Genomic DNA, 17,838 nt, shown 5'->3' with positions numbered 1-17,838 from the left:
CCCCCACACATGCGGTGACCTCACCTGGTTTAAATGGTGTCTCTAGAGACAAAACCTCTCTCATCGTCACTCAATGCCTAGGCTTACCTCCACTGTATTCACATCCTACCATACACTTGTCTGTACATTATGCCTTGAATCTATTCTTCCGCACCCAGAAACCTGCTCCTTTTACAAACACACTAGACAACCAGTTCTTATAGCCTTAACCGTACCCTTATCCTACTCCTCCTCTGGTGATGTAGAGGTTAATCCAGGCCCTGCAGCACCTAGCTCCACTCCCATTCCCCAGGCGCTCTCATTTGTTGACTTCTGTAACCATAAACCCGGATGTCTTAGCCGTGTCTGAATCCTGGCTTAGGAAGGCCACCAAAAATCCTGACATTTCCATCCCTAACTATAACATTTTCCGACAAGATAGAACTGACAAAGGGGGCGGAGTTGCAATCTACTGCAGAGATAGCCTGCAGAGTTTTGTCATACTATCCAGGTCTGTGCCCAAACAATTCGAGCTTCTACTTTTTTTTTAAATCCACCTTTCCAGAAATAAGTCTCTCACTGTTGCCGCTTGTTATAGACCACCTTCAGCCCCAAGCTGTGCCCTGGACACCATATGTGAATTGATTGCCCCCCCCTCCATCTATTTTCAGAGCTCGTGCTGTTAGGTGACCTAAACTGGGACATGCTTAAACACACCGGCCATCCTACTATCTAAGCTAGATGCCCTCAATCTCACACAAATTATCAATGAACCTACCAGGTACAACCCCAAATCCATAAACACGGCACCCTCACAGATATCATCCTGACCAACCCGCCCTCTAAATACACCTCTGCTGTCTTCAACCAGGATCTCAGAGATCACTGTCTCATTGCCTGCATCCGTAATGGGTCTGCAGTCAAACAATCATCCCTCATCACTGCCAAACGCTCCCTAAAACACTTCAGCGAGCAGGCCTTTCTAATCGACCTGGCCCGGGTATCCTGGAAGGATATTGACCTCATTCCATCAGTAGAGGATGCCTGGTTATTCTTTAAAAGTGCTTTCCTCACAATCTTAGAGGAAGCATGCCCACATTCAAAAAAATAGAACCAGGAACAGATATAGCCCTTAGTTCACTCCAGACCTGACTGCTCTTGACCAGCACAAAAACATCCTGTGGCATACTGCATTAGCATCGAATAGCCCCCGCGATATGCAACTTTTCAGGGAAGTTAGGAACCAATATACACAGGCAGTTTGAAAAAGCTAGCCTTTGCTTTCCTAAACAGAAATTTGCATCCTGTAGCACAAACCCCAAAAGGTTCTGGGACACTGTAAAGTCCATGGAGAATAAGAGCACCTCCTCCCAACTGCATTGAGGATAGGAAACACTTTCACCACTAATAAATCCACAATAATTGAGAATTTCAATAATTATTTTTCTAAAGCTGGCCATGCTTTCCACCTGGCTACCCCTACCCCGGTCAACAGCACCGCACCCCCCACAGCAACTTGCCCAAGCCTCCACCATTTCTCCTTCACCCAAATCCAGATAGCTGATGTTCTGAAAGAGCTGCAAAATCTGGACCCTCTCTTTCTAAAATGATCTGCTGCAATTGTTGCAACCCCTATTACTAGCTTGTTCAACCTCTCTTTCGAATCGTCTGAGATCCCCAAAGATTGGAAAGCTGTCGCGGTCATCCCCCTCTTCAAAGGGGGAGACACTCTAGACCCAAACTGTTACAGACCTATTTCTAGCCTACCCTGCCTTTCTAATGTCTTCGAAAGCCAAGTTAGCAAACAGATCAACGACCATCTCGAAACCCACTGTACCTTCTCCGCTATGCAATCTGGTTTCCGAGCTGGTCATGGGTGCACCTCAGCCACGCTCAACGTCCTAAACGATATCATAACCGCCATTGATAAAAAACAGTACTGTGCAGCCGTCTTCATCGACCTGGCCAAGGCTTGACTCTGTCAATCACCACATTCTTATCGGCAGACTCAACAGCCTTGGTTTCTCAAATGACTGCCTCGTCTGGTTCACCAACTACTTCTCAGACAGAGTTTAGTGTGTCTAATCGGAGGGCCTGTTGTCCGGAACTCTGTCAGTCTCTATGGGGGTGCCACAGGGTTCAATCCTCAGGCCGACTCTTTTCTCTGTATTTTTCAATGATGTCGCTCTCGCTGCTGGTGATTCTCTGATCCACCTCTACGCAGACGACACCATTCTGTATACTTCTGGCCCTTCTTTGGACACTGTGTTAACTAACCTCCAGAAGAGCTTCAATGCCATACAACTCTCCTTCCGTGGCCTCCAACTGCTCTTAAATGCAAGTAAAACTAAATGCGTGCTCTTCAACCGATTGCTGCCCGCACGTCCAGCATCACTACTCTGGATGGTTCTGACTTAGAATATGTGGACAACTACAAATACCTAGGTGTCTGTACAGATTACCTCAACTAGCCTGTACCCCTGCCCACTGACTCGGTAGCGGTGCCCCCTGTATATAGCCTCATTATTGTGTTACTTTTTATTATTACTTTTATTTTAGCGTATTTGGTAAATATTTTCTTCTTCTTGAACTGCACTGTTGGTTAATGGCTTGAAAGTAAGCATTTCACGGTTAAGTCTACACTTGTTGTACTCGGCGCATGTGGCAAATAAAGTCTGATTTGATAGGGAACACAGTCTTATAGGTTGTCAGAGGTGACATGGTAATGCCAGGTAACGGCCGTGAGACTCACTCCGTGATCTGCCAGGTAACGGCCGTGAGACTCACTTCGTGATCTGCCAGGTAACGGCCGTGAGACTCACTCCGTGATCTGCCAGGTAACGGCCGTGAGACTCACTCCGTGATCTGCCAGGTAACGGCCGTGAGACTCACTCCGTGATCTGCCAGGTAACGGCCGTGAGACTCACTCCGTGATCTGCCAGGTAACGGCCGTGAGACTCACTCCGTGATCTGCCAGGTAACGGCCGTGAGACTCACTCCGTGATCTGCCAGGTAACGGCCGTGAGACTCACTCCGTGATCTGCCAGGTAACGGCCGTGAGACTCACTCCGTGATCTGCCAGGTAACGGCCGTGAGACTCACTCCGTGATCTGCCAGGTAACGGCCGTGAGACTGACTCCGTGATCTGCCAGGTAACGGCCGTGAGACTGACTCCGTGATCTGCCAGGTAACGGCCGTGAGACTGACTCCGTGATCTGCCCGGTAACGGCTGTGACTCACTCCGTGATCTGCTCGGTAACGGTGTGCTCCACCTGCAGGCGTGAGTTGACCTCGATGAAGTAGTGCCTTCCATGTTTATCCACCAGGAACTCCACTGTGCCAGCGTTCTCATAGCCCACCTGTACACACAGACAGATCCAATTAGATACATACCTTTACTAGGCTACTTCAAACCTACAATAGGCTACTTAAAACTTACTTGAGGACATCAAGAAAGTCACAGTTAATAAGGCACTGTTATACAAGGGGGGGGGAGAGACTGTAATAAAGTACTCCGTCTTTCTTAAAAAAGAGCTTTGTTGCTCACATTCCATGACTTTTTTTTATTAACCTTTATTTAACTAGGAAAGTCAGAACAAATTCTTATTTTACAATAACGGCCTACCCCGGCCAAACCCTCCCCTAACACGGATGACACTGGGCCAATTGTGCGCCGACCTATGGGACTCCCGATCACAGCCGGTTGTGATACATCCCTGGATCGAACCAGGGTCTATAGTGATGCCTCTTGCACTGAGATGCAGTGCCTTAGACCGCTTCGCCACTCGGAAACCCAATATAGTCCAATATAGTGTGCACAGTCAGATTTCCTCCATGGGCAGCCCCTATACATAGTAAGTTATTTGTAGAAGGCACATTCTCATATTCTGAATTTGAAGAGATTACAAGTTCTGGATTCAAAAAGTTAAAATGATCTTGATAATGATGCATAACGAATTAACCACTCACAAACCAAATTGTAAATCTGAATATCTTACAGAACACAACTAAATCTTCTAAAATGGGGAAGCGACAACGAGACTGACAGCTAATACCTACAAAAGGAAGATAGCGAGTGATATCCCAGGCTGTGATTATAGTTATGAACGTCCGTGCTGTCTGCAAGAATGACAGCCCTACTACAGCTCAGGCACGGAGGCACCAGGAAATCATTTATCAGACCATTTCTCCCTCCACATCGCTGCGGGGGCTTGAGATTGCGCCGGCCAAAATTCACTGAAATCTGATCCAATTTATCTTTGTAATTCATCCCGTGCTCCAAAACTCATCTCTGCCAACCAGGGCAGGCACCCCTCTCATCCATTCAGACAGTCCCCCATGTTAAGGTGCAGGCTCACAACTAGACAGCTTATATCACACACTGCATAGACCACACAAAAAGGGACAAGCACTGTATGTATTACAATAATGTTTGGGAATAAGTGTTAAGAGTGCAGGAAATAGTCATAGTAATTTCAGTCCAATTAAAACCCCTGCTGGCAGGGTGACCTGCTGGCAACCATATTCCACTGTAAAAAAATATTCTGTGAATTTCAGAAATTTGCATAGAACAGGCTGTATTTCATAATGGGCTTTGTATACTTAAGCGGTCCCATATCTACTGCCTACTGTTAGCGTTACAGCAAACTGTTAAGATATAGCAAACATAAGGAAAAGGTATGGAGAAGCAGGTGTTGCTGAAAACCACAGGGTATTGGGAGTTAAACAGTACAGCATCACTACAGAGACTGGCATGTGGATAGAGAGGTTTGATTAGAACGGGAGGGAAACAGATGGCATTCCACAGAGGTGTAGAGGCGGCAAGATGGAGGGAGTAGGAGTGGGGGTGAGGCACACGCCAGCAGAGCGAAACACTGCTGCCGTCACCAAGGATAGGTACTGTACGTGCAACCACTATAATCCAGAAACTTAAGCAATCTGCTGTGTGTAACATATGAATTGAGAAGAAAAATACAGGCCTGTCATTTGTAGTGTGTGTATGGGGGGGGGGGGTGAAGCAAAATATGAAATTCAAGGAGCATGTTGGCAAGAAGAGCAAAGAAGTACGGAAGCCGTGAACCCCCCTAGCTGACCTGTGATTAAGAGGTTTTGGGGTAAAGCTGCTGTCACCATGGAAACCAGACAAAAGTTTTCGCACCAATGGTTTATTTCTCTAGCAGCTATTCTCGTTATACTTTGTGACCTTTTCAAAACTCCCTGTGCTAGCTTCCCTTGACCAGAGATTTCCATCACTGATATCATTTATTGAACCTTTATTTAACTAGGCAAGGCAGTTAAGAACAAATTGTTATCTACAATGACGGCCTACGAAAAGACAAAAGGCCTCCTGTGGGGGGTGACGGGGGGCTGGGATTAAAAATATAGGACTAAACAAACATCACAAAAAGAGAGACAACACAGACTTGCAAGTACACTCAGTTCTGGGGTTGGAGTAAAAATACTTTTGTCCACCAATTTATCAAAATATGCTGAGATTCGTCTTACGATTGCAGCATAGCTCAGTTAAGGCAAAACCAAAAAGGAATAAAGTAGAACATAAAACCTGCTGATGTCGTCCATTAAGTAGGAACATAAAACCTGCTGATGTCGTCCATTAAGTAGGAACATAAAACCTGCTGATGTCGTCCATTAAGTAGGAACATAAAACCTGCTGATGTCGTCCATTAAGTAGGAACATAAAACCTGCTGATGTCGTCCATTAAGTAGGAACATAAAACCTGCTGATGTGGTCCATTAAGTAGAACATAAAACCTGCTGATGTTGTCCATTAAGTAGGAACATAAAACCTGCTGATGTTGTCCATTAAGTAGGAACATAAAACCTGCTGATGTCGTCCATTAAGTAGAACATAAAACCTGCTGATGTTGTCCATTAAGTAGGAACATAAAACCTGCTGATGTTGTCCATTAAGTAGGAACATAAAACCTGCTGATGTTGTCCATTAAGTAGGAACATAAAACCTGCTGATGTTGTCCATTAAGTAGAACATAAAACCTGCTGATGTTGTCCATTAAGTAGGAACATAAAACCTGCTGATGTTGTCCATTAAGTAGGAACATAAAACCTGCTGATGTGGTCCATTAAGTAGGAACATAAAACCTGCTGATGTTGTCCATTAAGTAGGAACATAAAACCTGCTGATGTTGTCCATTAAGTAGGAACATAAAACCTGCTGATGTGGTCCATTAAGTAGGAACATAAAACCTGCTGATGTGATCCATTAAGTAGGAACATAAAACCTGCTGATGTGATCCATTAAGTAGGAACATAAAACCTGCTGATGTGGTCCATTAAGTAGGAACATAAAACCTGCTGATGTTGTCCATTAAGTAGGAACATAAAACCTGCTGATGTCCATTAAAGGGATGCAGCTGTAACAGGCCTACATCTGTATCACCACTATGAAGTGATACGTGTCTGTATTTATATAACCACACCTTGACACACGTGGGTATCAATATTGTAATATAAAGTAATAATTTTTTATTTTAGTATTCTAGTGAAAATTCTCTCCTAACTCAAATCCTTATGAAGTCTACTTAAAGCATGCTTCACTCAGATATTTTGGTACACAGCTTACTCCGGAGAGAAAAGGCTGGCCCACCCTCTTTTAATCAAGTAGTTCTTTGCAGTTTCCTAAAATAACTGCAGATTATTAAAATTGGGCAATGCTTTAAATGTTAATGGATAAAAATTGGCCAATTTCTCTCTCTGAACTGATTTCCTCTCATGAAAGACTTGGGAGTCTGGGGAAGTTGATAATTAGTGAGGTGATATTTAGTGAAGGTATTAAAGGCGGCCGCATGCTTCCCAGAAGAAACCGTCCGGAAGAGTTTGCGCATATACTGTGACGTTTTTGTTAGTGTTGGACTTCGACAGGGTTTTTTTCGGCTGTTCGTGCACACCGAAGTTCAGCCGAAGTCTACGCCCCTTCATCGGTTATGGTCAACAGTAAGGATTCTTCAATAAGGTCTGTTGTCATTCAACGAGAGACGACTAAACTTCATTCACATTTTTTTCATTCAAAAACAAATACTGCACCAAACATCTTAGTTCAATGAAAAGAAATTAAGGAAACGACACTGGCAACAGCATCTCAAAATTGACAGTACTATTACCACTTTTTTCTTGTTTTTAAAGTTAAAGGTCTTAAGGGAGTCTGCGAGCACTCGTTCGGTTAGGCGCTCGCCGAACTGAAGCATGCGGACACCTTTAGGGTGAACATTATCCTCCTCAAATACAGCAGGAGAGGTCATCGACTTGACAGATGTGGGATCCATAGATAAACATAGTAGGAGAAACATTGGACGTTAAAATGTACTGTTCTCTTCTTTTAGAGAGAAGAGTAATATATCGTTCAGCACACTAATCTGTATAAAAAAAAAAGTTCAAACGTTAAATAAATCCCTTTGACACGAAAAGCTAGACGCTAGTGGAAACCCATACGGAAGGACATAACGCATCTGATATCCAATCAAATTGTTATTGGTCGCGTACACATTTTTAGCAGATGTTATCGCAGGTGCGGCAAAACGCTTGTGCTCGTCTGGGAGCAGACTGGCAGTGAACTACCACTGGCAGGGTTGTTTTTGTTAGGAGAGCAGCTTTCTAAAAGTAGAAACCAAAATGTTCTCATCTCAGCCCTTCATTCCTCACTGCCATATGATTGAACAGATGGAGATGAATTCTGTCCCTCACTCACACCCAATTTCTTTCTCTCGCGCTCTACCTCCTTCCCCTCACACAGAGACTAATGCGCTCAACAATGGCGGTTCCCAAATTGCAGGCAACAAGCACATTAAAAAGATCTTCTCTCCCTCAAAACACGTACCAAACTTACCACACCCCCCTCCCTCTTTTTTCCCATCCCCAAAACAGACAGCAAACAAAGCCGTACACAAGGCAGGGGATAAGCACGAGCAGGACAGCAAGCTCAAGGGTACACATGACAGGCACACCAGCTACTGTGTACACAACGCCTAATAAGCTTATCACACACAGGATGGGGAATCAGCGGGATACAACCATCACTAGTAATTGTTCTCATGTCAAAGTAATTGCTTCCACCTCACAATAACAAACAAAAAAGCCAGCTTGATTGCAATCAGGAAATTACGCAACTGCATATTCTTTGAGTGTGGGAGTCCCACAAGCTTGCTCGTGGCGTCCCTTCCGTGGCTATGTTGATAAATGCTGCCATCTAGCGTACCTATTGGTAGCCTGCAGGTGAAATGTCATTCCCACTGCTTAAATTACCTTTCTTTATCTAAACGGCTCCCTCTCGTCTCTCTAAATCCTGTTCTAACGCTGCAATATTTTCCTCAAGGTTTTTCATCCTTCTCCCACACTTCTCCACTGCCCCTCTGAGCACAACAACACAATGAGAACACCTATTTGGAAAGGCTCAGAGTTTCTTATAAGTGATTTCAAACGCATTGTGCTTTGAAGGCCCTGGCTTTATTTCATTTCTTCTAAAAAACAAAAGAACAAACATTTTTTTCAAACCTAATCGGCCCGACAGCCGGTGGAATAAAGACAGGAATGAAGTAGAGGGAATGTTTCCCAATGAGCAGAGATGTTTGAATAAAAAGAACATACAAGTTCAGAGTTTCTCAACTGTAATTCGTCAAGCCTATAGTGTTAGACGTGTTGTCGCAAAGTAAAACCACACCCCATCCAGATAACAATGGTCTTCTATGCCATTCAAAACTGCAAATACACACAGCTCTGCCATTTCAAAAAGGCAATAATACCAAAATTCTGAACATTCTAAAAAAGAAAAGTACTGAAAAGAAGCCTGCCTACGGAATAGAAGAAGTTTTAGTTAAAAGAATGCATCAAAGTGTGTGGACGTGTTGCATCCTGTACCTGTCTGGCCAGGTTGACAGAGTCAGCGGTGAGTCTGTCCCGGAGATGTGGGTCCAGTTGTACAGCCGGGGCCATCTCTACCACCTTCTGGTGCCTCCTCTGGATAGAGCAGTCCCTCTCATACAGGTGGATAACATTACCATACTTGTCACCTGGGAGAGATGGGAATTACATTAGGTCTACAAGTTATTTAGGCCAGTAAGATCGAAGTAAATTTACTGGTGTGTGTGTGTGTGTGTGTGTGTGTGTGTGTGTGTGTGTGTGTGTACACACACACAGAGCATTCGGAAAGTATACAGACCCATTCCCTTTTCGTTACAACCTTATTCTAAAATGGATAAAATTATATTTTTCACCCCATCAATCTACACACAACACCCCATTATGACAAAGCAAAAACAGGTTTAGAAATTGACAAACGTATTAATAAAAAAACAGAAATACCTTATTTACATAAGTATTCAGACCCTTTGCTATGAGACTCGAAATTGAGCTCAGGTGCATTCTGTTTCCATTGATCCTCCTTGAGATGTTTCTACAACTTGATTGGAATCCACCTGTGGTAAATTCAATTGATTGGACATGATTTGGAAAGGCACACACCTGTCTATATAAGGTCCCACAGCTGAGGGTGCATGTCAGAGCAAAAGGGTAGCAAAACATTTCTGCAGCATTGAAGGTCCCCAAGAACACAGTGGCCTCCATCATTTTTGAATGAAAGAAGTTTGGAATCACCAAGACTCGTCCTAGAGCTAGTCGCTCGGCCAAACTGAACAATCGGGGGAGAAGGGCCTTGGTCAGGGAGGTGACCAAGAACCCGATGGTCACTCTGACAGAGTTCCAGAATTCCTCTGTGGAGATGGGAGAACCTTCCAAAAGGACAACCATCTCTGCAGCACTTCACCAATCAGGCCTTTATGGTAGAGTGGCCAGACGGAAACCACTCCGCTTGGAGTTTGCCAAAAAGCACCTAAAAGGACTCTCAGCCCATGAGAAACAAGATTCTCTATTCTGATGAAACCAAGATTGAACTCCTTGGCCTGAATGCCAAGCGTCATGTCTGGAGAAACCTGGCACCATCCCTATGGTGAAGCATGGTGGTGGCAGCATCATGCTGTGGGGATGTTTTTCAGCGGCAGGGACTGGGAGACTAGTCAGGAAACCTGCTCCAGAGCGCTCAGGACCTCAGACTGGGGCGAAGGTTCACCTTCCAACAGGACAACGACCCTAAACAAAAAGCCAAGACAACACAGGGGTGGCTTCAGGGCAGCCAGAGCCCAGACTTAAACATCTCTGGAAAAACTTAAATAGAAGTGCAGCGATGCTCCCAACCTGAAAGAGCTTGAGAGGATCTGCAGAGAAGAAGGGGAGAAACTTCCCAAATACAGGTGTGCCAAGCTTGTAGCGTCATACCCAAGAAGACTCGAGGATGTAATCGCTGCCTAAGGTGCTTCAACAAAGTACTGAGTAAAGGGTCTGAATCTTAATGTAAATGTGATATTTCATACATTTTTTTTATACATTTGCAAACATTTCTAAAAACCTGTTTTTGCGTTGTCATTATGGGGTATTTAATCAATTTCAGAATAAGGCTGTAACATAAAATGTGGAAAAAGTCAAGGGGTCTGAATACTTTCTGAATGCACTATATATTGTTGGATGCTGCTGGGGAATGAAAATGGAAAAGTAAGACAAGTTGCTGAGGTGGAAACCATTAAGTTGAACCTTTAGCAGGAGGAAACTCCACACGATTCAAATTTGCTGCATTCATGTAATGGAACCTAGCGGGAGTGAAACTTTGGCGCAACTCCATACGATTCAAGAGATTACATGTTACCCCAGGAAACCAATTGACGGCGGTAACTGTAGATGACAAAGTAGCTATATTCACATCAGGGGGACTTGGCTGAGTGTGGTGCAACACCATCCGGGTCAAGGTTGCTGCATTCACATCAGGGGAACATAGCTGGGCTAAAACTTTGTTGCAGCTCCATACAACGAGGCTCTGTCCACACCAGGGAAACTGAGCAGGAGTTAACGGGGTGAAACTCAACATGATTATTGAATTTCCATGTGTTGCACTTGCATTCAGTAGCATCCATGAATCACATGATTATGCATAGCATTGACGTCAAAAAGGAAGAACCAAGGACACGGATGGTTCCTGATGTGAGATTCTCTCTGGTGTTTACAGAACAACTGGTGCTGTGAGATTAGGATGGCAGGACCTGCTTAGGACAAAGCAATTGTAACAGGAACAAAGGATCGCAATATGGGAAAATGAATGGCTGCAGTACAGCCGTTATAATGAATGCTTGATGCATGGAAAATATTCAAGTGTGTATTCTTACTCTAAATGTATGCAGTTCTGTCCTTGCGCTGTTCTTGTCCATTAATGTCCTTTATTATGTCATGTTTTGTGTGGGCCCTAGGAAGAGCAGCTGCTTTTGTAGTAGCTAGTGGGAATCCTAGTAAAATACAGAATCATAATGTTCCCCAAAAATAGTCGAGCAAACAAACTCACCCAGGATCTGCACTTCAATGTGTCTGGGTCTCTCAACGAACTTCTCCACGAACAGAGCACCGTTCCCAAACGCCGCCAGGGCCTCAGAGTACGCTCGCTGATAGTTCTCCTCCAGCTCCTACACACGTCCACCGACGGGGATCAACAAGTTAAACAGCACGAAGACAAAACACTCAGATTGGAGCGCCTACTTACTCGCCGGTATCTCTACTCACCTCGTACTCTTTGACCACCCTCATCCCCCTGCCCCCACCGCCATAGGCAGCCTTGAAGATGATGGGAAAGCCATAGGTGTTGGAAAACTCCTGGGCCTCCGATAGGCAAGTGACGGGGCCATCTGTCCCTGGTACCACTGGGACTCCTGGAAGAAAACAAATCAAACAACATGAGGTTAGCTGAGTGTAACTAAACTTTTACTTAACTGTACGTTTGATGATTCTGATGAAAGAATTAAAAACCTAAAACTCAGATGAAACAAACATCCATCAGACAGTCCTGAGAATGGCAGTGAGCGTCCAGCCTACCTGCACGGATAGCGATGGCTCGAGCTTCCACTTTGTCTCCCATCTTGCGCACCACTTCAGGGGAAGGGCCAATGAAGCGTACCCCAGCATCGGCACACGCCTGGGCAAAGTCTGATCGCTCAGACAGGAAGCCATAGCCAGGGTGGATGGCATCCACATCATTCTCCTGAGAATAAAATATTAAATATATGATACGACAAAGTTGTGGCAAGACAGCGTAAAGGTGTGATCTTAAAACGTAGTAAGAATTGGTTCAGAAAAGTTTGAAAAGACGCATATTAAAATATCAGACCTTAGCCACTTTGATGATGTCAGGGATGTCCAGGTATGCAGCCACGGGCGGCAAGCCCTTCCCTATGAGGTAAGCCTCATCTGCCTTCTGCCTGTGCATCTGGCCTGTGTCCTGTTCAGAGTAGACAGCCACCGTCCGGATCCCCAGCTCAGTGCAGGCCCGAAACACACGGATAGCAATCTCACCTACAAGCGGTTGGATTAGTCAGCTGGGGATTGAATTATGTGGTGAGAGTAAACTAGCTATAAGACTTTGGCTGACATTTCAGTGTCTACAGAATGGCCAGGGTGGGAGAATGGTTACTGTACCTCTGTTGGCCACCATAACCTTTTTGATGGGCTTGTACTCCAGAGTATGAGTGGAGGTGTTGTTGGAGCGGGACAGGCAGCATGCCCTCCTGACAGCCAGCAGCCCCAGGGCCGAACGCATGCCTCCAACCTGCAGCAGCATCTACACAGGTCGAGGACGGGGGGACGGGGGCAACAACAGGAAGGAACGGGTAAACAACTGACAGCCCATGCATGATGCAACACAGGTCCTGACCTATATACAGTAGTATGTAGTCTAACTTAAAACAGTAAAAATGTCAACCTTGTCAAGGAGATCGCCTATAGCTGTAAAAGCAGACAAATGTTGCATTAAAAGATGCGGACAGGACTATCTAATCGTTAGCGATTTATAGCTAATGCTTCCTTTACCTTGGAAAGAATTTGGGAATAGTAGACAGCTGACTAAACTGTAGAAATGTCCATTTACATACCACTGGCATCAGTAAAGTACAGTGATTAAAAATATCTGCACAAGACACCAAAAGACAGAATTGCCTTGGAAGGAGTGCAAGTAACAGAGTAAGGAGAGTGGTGGGGAGTGGACAGAGACGGTCTTAATCTAGAACATTCTGACCACAGACTTCTGGAGACGAGTAGGAATGTTAAACATTCCCATTATTCCGAGGAAGACTGCAATAGCCAGAGAAAATTTGCCTAAGAAATTGGTTAGCCTCTAGTTATTAGCTTAATTTGGCAATAGCTGATTCCTTAAGAAAACAGCCAAGGGGAAATGAACAGGTGTGAACTTGAACTTAAGAGTTAAATATAAATTGTTGAATGTCCAACTGTGCTAACCCACGACCCTAGCTCACAAAGTAATCAAAACCCTTTGGAGTATCCAAAAACTGTTGGCCTGTTGTAACCATCATGAGACTGGTCCTCTGACACAGAAGCCGCATTTAACTCCAGTAGGATAACAAAGTTCAGACTACATGGTTCGACCAGCAGTTCTACAGATCCAGTTCAAGGATATACCAAATCTGCATAAGTATTCACATGAACAGGCCAACTGATCAGCACTAAGAGGTTGATCAGGGTCTATACAACAGGGCCAGGTTTCCGAAACGCATCTTAAGGCTAAGTTAATCGTTAGAACCTTCGTAGGAGCATCGTTAAATCTCTGGGCTGTTTCCCAAACGTATCAATATTAAACCACTCAGAGCCGCTAAGTGCGTCAGATTCTTTTTTGCCCAACACCCGTCACTTTATACACAGAAGATTCTCTGCTAAACATATAATCACATGGTTTATCCATCTCTGTGGCTGCCGATTACTTCTGAACAAAAGTTGACTACAAATACAAAAGTTGCCAATGTCTTTGCAATTGATACAAACAAGCGACGTATAAAATATGCTTCAAATGAAAACCGAGATGACGGCATTAAAATATAAAACATAGGCTATAGGCCGATTTCAATCATATTTTAAAGTTACATTTCATGTTCAAACAATTGAGTTCTATTTTGCTACTTGCAGGCTACCGTCTAATTTGACTCAATATACTGTATTTAAATGTGTAGCCTAAAATGTGCTCAATAATGTGTCAAAAATCGGTGATTTTATGATTTTTTTATTGGGTCAGCATTGTAGACTGAACAAAAATAAAACTATATTTCAAAAGTTGCAGTTCATATTAGGAAATCAGTCAATTGAAATAAATTAGGCCGTAAATCTATGGAGTTCACATGACTGGGAATACAGATAGACATTGGCAGGTCACAGACACCTTAAAAAAAATGTATTACAAAATAAATTAAAAAGTAGGGCCGGAGATCAGAAAACCAGTCAGTATCCAGTGACCACCTTTTGCCTCAAGCAGCACGACATCTCCTTAGCATAGAGTTGATCAGGCTGTTGAATGTTGTCCCACTCCTCTTCAATGGCTGTGTGAAGTTGCTGGATACTGGCGGGAAATGGAAGACGCTGTCGTACACGTTGATCCAGAGCATCCCAAACAAACATGCTCAAATGGGTGACATATCTGGTGACAACGGAGGCCATGGAACTGGGACATTTTCAACTTCCAGGAATTGTGTTACAGATCCTTGCGACATGAGTGGGGGGGGTCGTGCATCATGATACTGAAACATGAGGTGATGGCGGCAGATAAATGACTTGACAATGGGCCTCAGGATCTCATCACGGTATCTCTGTGCATTCAAATTGCCATCAATAAAATGCAATTGTGTTCATTGTCCGTAGTTTATGCCTGCCCATAGCTGAGTGTAATAACCAACTCCACCACGGGGCACTGTGTTGACAACGTTGACATCAGCAAACCATCTGCCATATGACCGGTACAGTTGAAACCGGGATTCATCCGTGAAGAGCACACTTCTCCAGCGCGCCAGTGGTCATCGTAGATGAGCATTTGCCCACTGAAGTAAGTTACGACGCAAAACTGCAGTCAGGTTAAGACACTGGTGCAGACCACGAGCACGCAGATGAGCTTCCCTGAGACGGTTTCTGACAGTTTGTGTAAGAAATTCTATGGTTATGCAAACCCACAGTTTCATCAGCTGTCCGGGTGGCTGGTCTCAGATGATCCCGCAGGTAAATTGTCTTTGCAAAAGGAGAAACGCTCACTAACAGGGATGTAAACAAATTTGTGCAGAAAATTCGAGAAAAGCATTTTGTGCGCATGGAAAATTTCTGGGATCTTTCGTTTCAGCTCATGAGACCAACACTTTACATGATGTGTTTATATTTTTGTTCAGTATGATAAGCCGCCTCAATATTTGCAGCCATAGGTGGTAATCTCTCTTTAGGAGCTGATCCATCGTCAGTATTGTGAAATAATTATGTTAAGCGGTAAGATTTGAATGGAGAAAGCTGATCTGAGAGCAGCGCTCCCTTTCTTTCGATCCGATCAGTATCGACATGCTCCGACGATGCACTTAGTGACCGTTCTCTCTGCGTGGTGTTTTGGCAAACGCATGTTACATCTTCAGCCGTTGTGAGAAAATTGCGTCGTTAAAACCCTCGTAAGCCTAAATTCCATCACTATCTGAAAACCGGGCCCTGGATCATAACAGTCCATCCAAACACAAAACGCTAGGTCTAAACAGCAAATGTTTTAACAGGAGCTAAAGATTGTCATTGATCAGTCATAACAAGCTCAGCACTTGTGATCCTAAATAAAGTCTGTGGCTGAATGAATGGAAGTGGGCCAAATGAAAGACTATATTCTTGATGACATTCCTCTTGTCCAATCACTTGGTAAAGGGCAGCCTACTGTAATACAGCTTTGCACATGTTTGCCTCCGACTAATTTCACCTGTCAACCATTTCTGCTCAGTTTTTTTCCGACAAGAATAGGCTGCAAATGTATTTCAATGTGTTCTGGAGTCAAGCTGACAGGGTGTGTTTGCTTTATGGCTTAACGAGGGCTCTGGAGAGAAAGTCTGGCACCAAGGAGCACCTGTCAGCAGACTGACCTTGTTGAACAGTTTCTCCATTCTCACCTACAGTGTCTTCTTTCCAGACAAAGTTGACTCACCGATGAGTTATTAATACTACACAGAGAGAGAACTAAAGGTTGGTTTGTCAAAGCCAATGAAATGTATTTCAAATGATGTAGTATTACCTCATTGGAGAGTCAAATGTGTACAGTCAAGGGTAGGACAAGGTGCCAGTTAGAGTAGTCAACATTGTGACAACTAGGCTAGGCCATTTCTCGTCTGGAAAGAAGACACTAATAGAGAAATAGTTAAACAAGGTCAGTCTGCTGACAACTATGAAAACGGGCTACGACAGGCAGAACAAGGTGGTTTACATTTTCAATAAAATGTGCCTACATTAGTCTCTGTGCTGGTCTTTTCCACTCCACAACAGAACAGAACTACGAGAATGGGGAGTCAAAATGACTGAACATGTTAGGGAAATTGTCTTAAAACCAGATTAAACATGCATAAAAACACCAACCCAGTTCAACAAAGTGATGTAGCATACATTACTAGGCCTATAGCCTCTGTAGCATACATTACTAGGCCTATAGCCCACTAACAAAACAACAAAGTTGTAGCGTGTTCATTTTTAGCTTCACAAAAGTTGTTTTATTACATCAAGACTAGGCTAAATCCTAAACATTCTGGAATGCAGTACCCAAGAGATACTTTTGATGAAAGTACTGATTGTAACCGGAGTACAATTGTAACAAGACAAAGTTGTTGGCTAAACCCCCCCCCCATGCAGGTATACCATGCAGGTATAAACATACAGGTATGGAAGCGCTGTTGAAGAAACACAAAGCCTCAGATTACTCCAGATCCGACATGCTCTTGACAATCACTCAACACCTTCATTCGACAGCTTTTTTTTCTTGCGGAAACTTGGTGAGTTATATAAATGACAATTGTAGTGCAAGGAGTTCATGTTGTAGACAACCATTAAACAGATAAGAATGACCTCTGACTTACTGAGAAGAGTGCTGCAGGAAGTCTACCTTTGACAAGGTAGCTGAAGCCGTTTCTCAATCTCTCGGTCCCAGCTTGATGCACCTGTACTGACCTCGCCTTCTGGATGATAGCAGTATGACCACCCAAGCCACTGCCTGTTCACACCGCTATTTTTTTTGTTGACTTTGTTTAACTAGGCAAGTCAGTTAAGAACAAATTCTTATTTTCAATGACGGCCTAGGAATTTGTTCTTAACTGACTTGCCTAGGGGCAGAACGACAGATTATTTTACCTTGTCAACTCGGGGATTTGATCTTGCAACCTTTCGGTTACTAGTCCAACACTCTAACCACTAGGCTACCTGCTGCCCCATCCTGAAGGCGAGGTCAGCACAGGTGCATCAAGCTGGGACCGAGAAACAGCTATCTCAAGGCCATCAGACTGCTAAACAGCCATCACTAGCTCAGTAAAGCTGCTGCCCACATTGAGACCCGATCACTGGACACTTTAATAAATGGATCACTAGTCACTTTTAACAATGCCACTTGTAATGTAAGATATGTAAACATACTCATATCACATGTATATACTGTATTTTATACCATCTACTGCATCTTGCCTATGCCGCCTATCGCTCATCCATATATTTATATGTACATATTCTCATTCACCCCTTTAGATTTGTGTGTATTAGGTAGTTGTTGAGGAATTGTTAGATATTACTGCACTGTGGGAACTAGAAGGACAAGCATTTCGCTACACTCGCATTAACGTCTGCTAACCATGTGTATGTGACCAGTAATATTTGAACAGGTTTCTGCAACAAACATTATTCCTGCTCAATTAACAGATACTATCTAGTAGACAGATTACTTTGAGGTTTGAAATGGTATAAACTTCAGTG

General features: G+C 43.9%; 1 protein-coding gene across 2 annotated transcripts in view; it reads right to left on the bottom strand.

The window, feature by feature from the left end:
• LOC115154661 (pyruvate carboxylase, mitochondrial) overlaps window positions 1-17,838 on the bottom strand; it is a 103,286-nt gene that overhangs the window by 79,414 nt on the left and 6,034 nt on the right. For both annotated transcript variants that reach the window (XM_029701111.1, XM_029701112.1), the window contains 7 exons: window positions 12,517-12,658; window positions 12,209-12,393; window positions 11,917-12,082; window positions 11,608-11,753; window positions 11,393-11,510; window positions 8,869-9,020; window positions 3,220-3,338 (listed from right to left, as the gene is read on the bottom strand). In XM_029701111.1, coding sequence (XP_029556971.1) covers window positions 3,220-3,338; window positions 8,869-9,020; window positions 11,393-11,510; window positions 11,608-11,753; window positions 11,917-12,082; window positions 12,209-12,393; window positions 12,517-12,658 — 1,028 coding nt within the window. Of the gene's footprint in view, window positions 1-3,219; window positions 3,339-8,868; window positions 9,021-11,392; window positions 11,511-11,607; window positions 11,754-11,916; window positions 12,083-12,208; window positions 12,394-12,516; window positions 12,659-17,838 lie in introns of those variants that run through there.

The sequence above is a fragment of the Salmo trutta genome, chromosome 19 (genome assembly GCF_901001165.1).
Source record: "Salmo trutta chromosome 19, fSalTru1.1, whole genome shotgun sequence".
Lineage (NCBI taxonomy): Eukaryota > Metazoa > Chordata > Actinopteri > Salmoniformes > Salmonidae > Salmo > Salmo trutta.
Note: the sequence above shows the minus strand (reverse complement) of the source record. Positions and strands in the feature narration are given on the sequence as shown.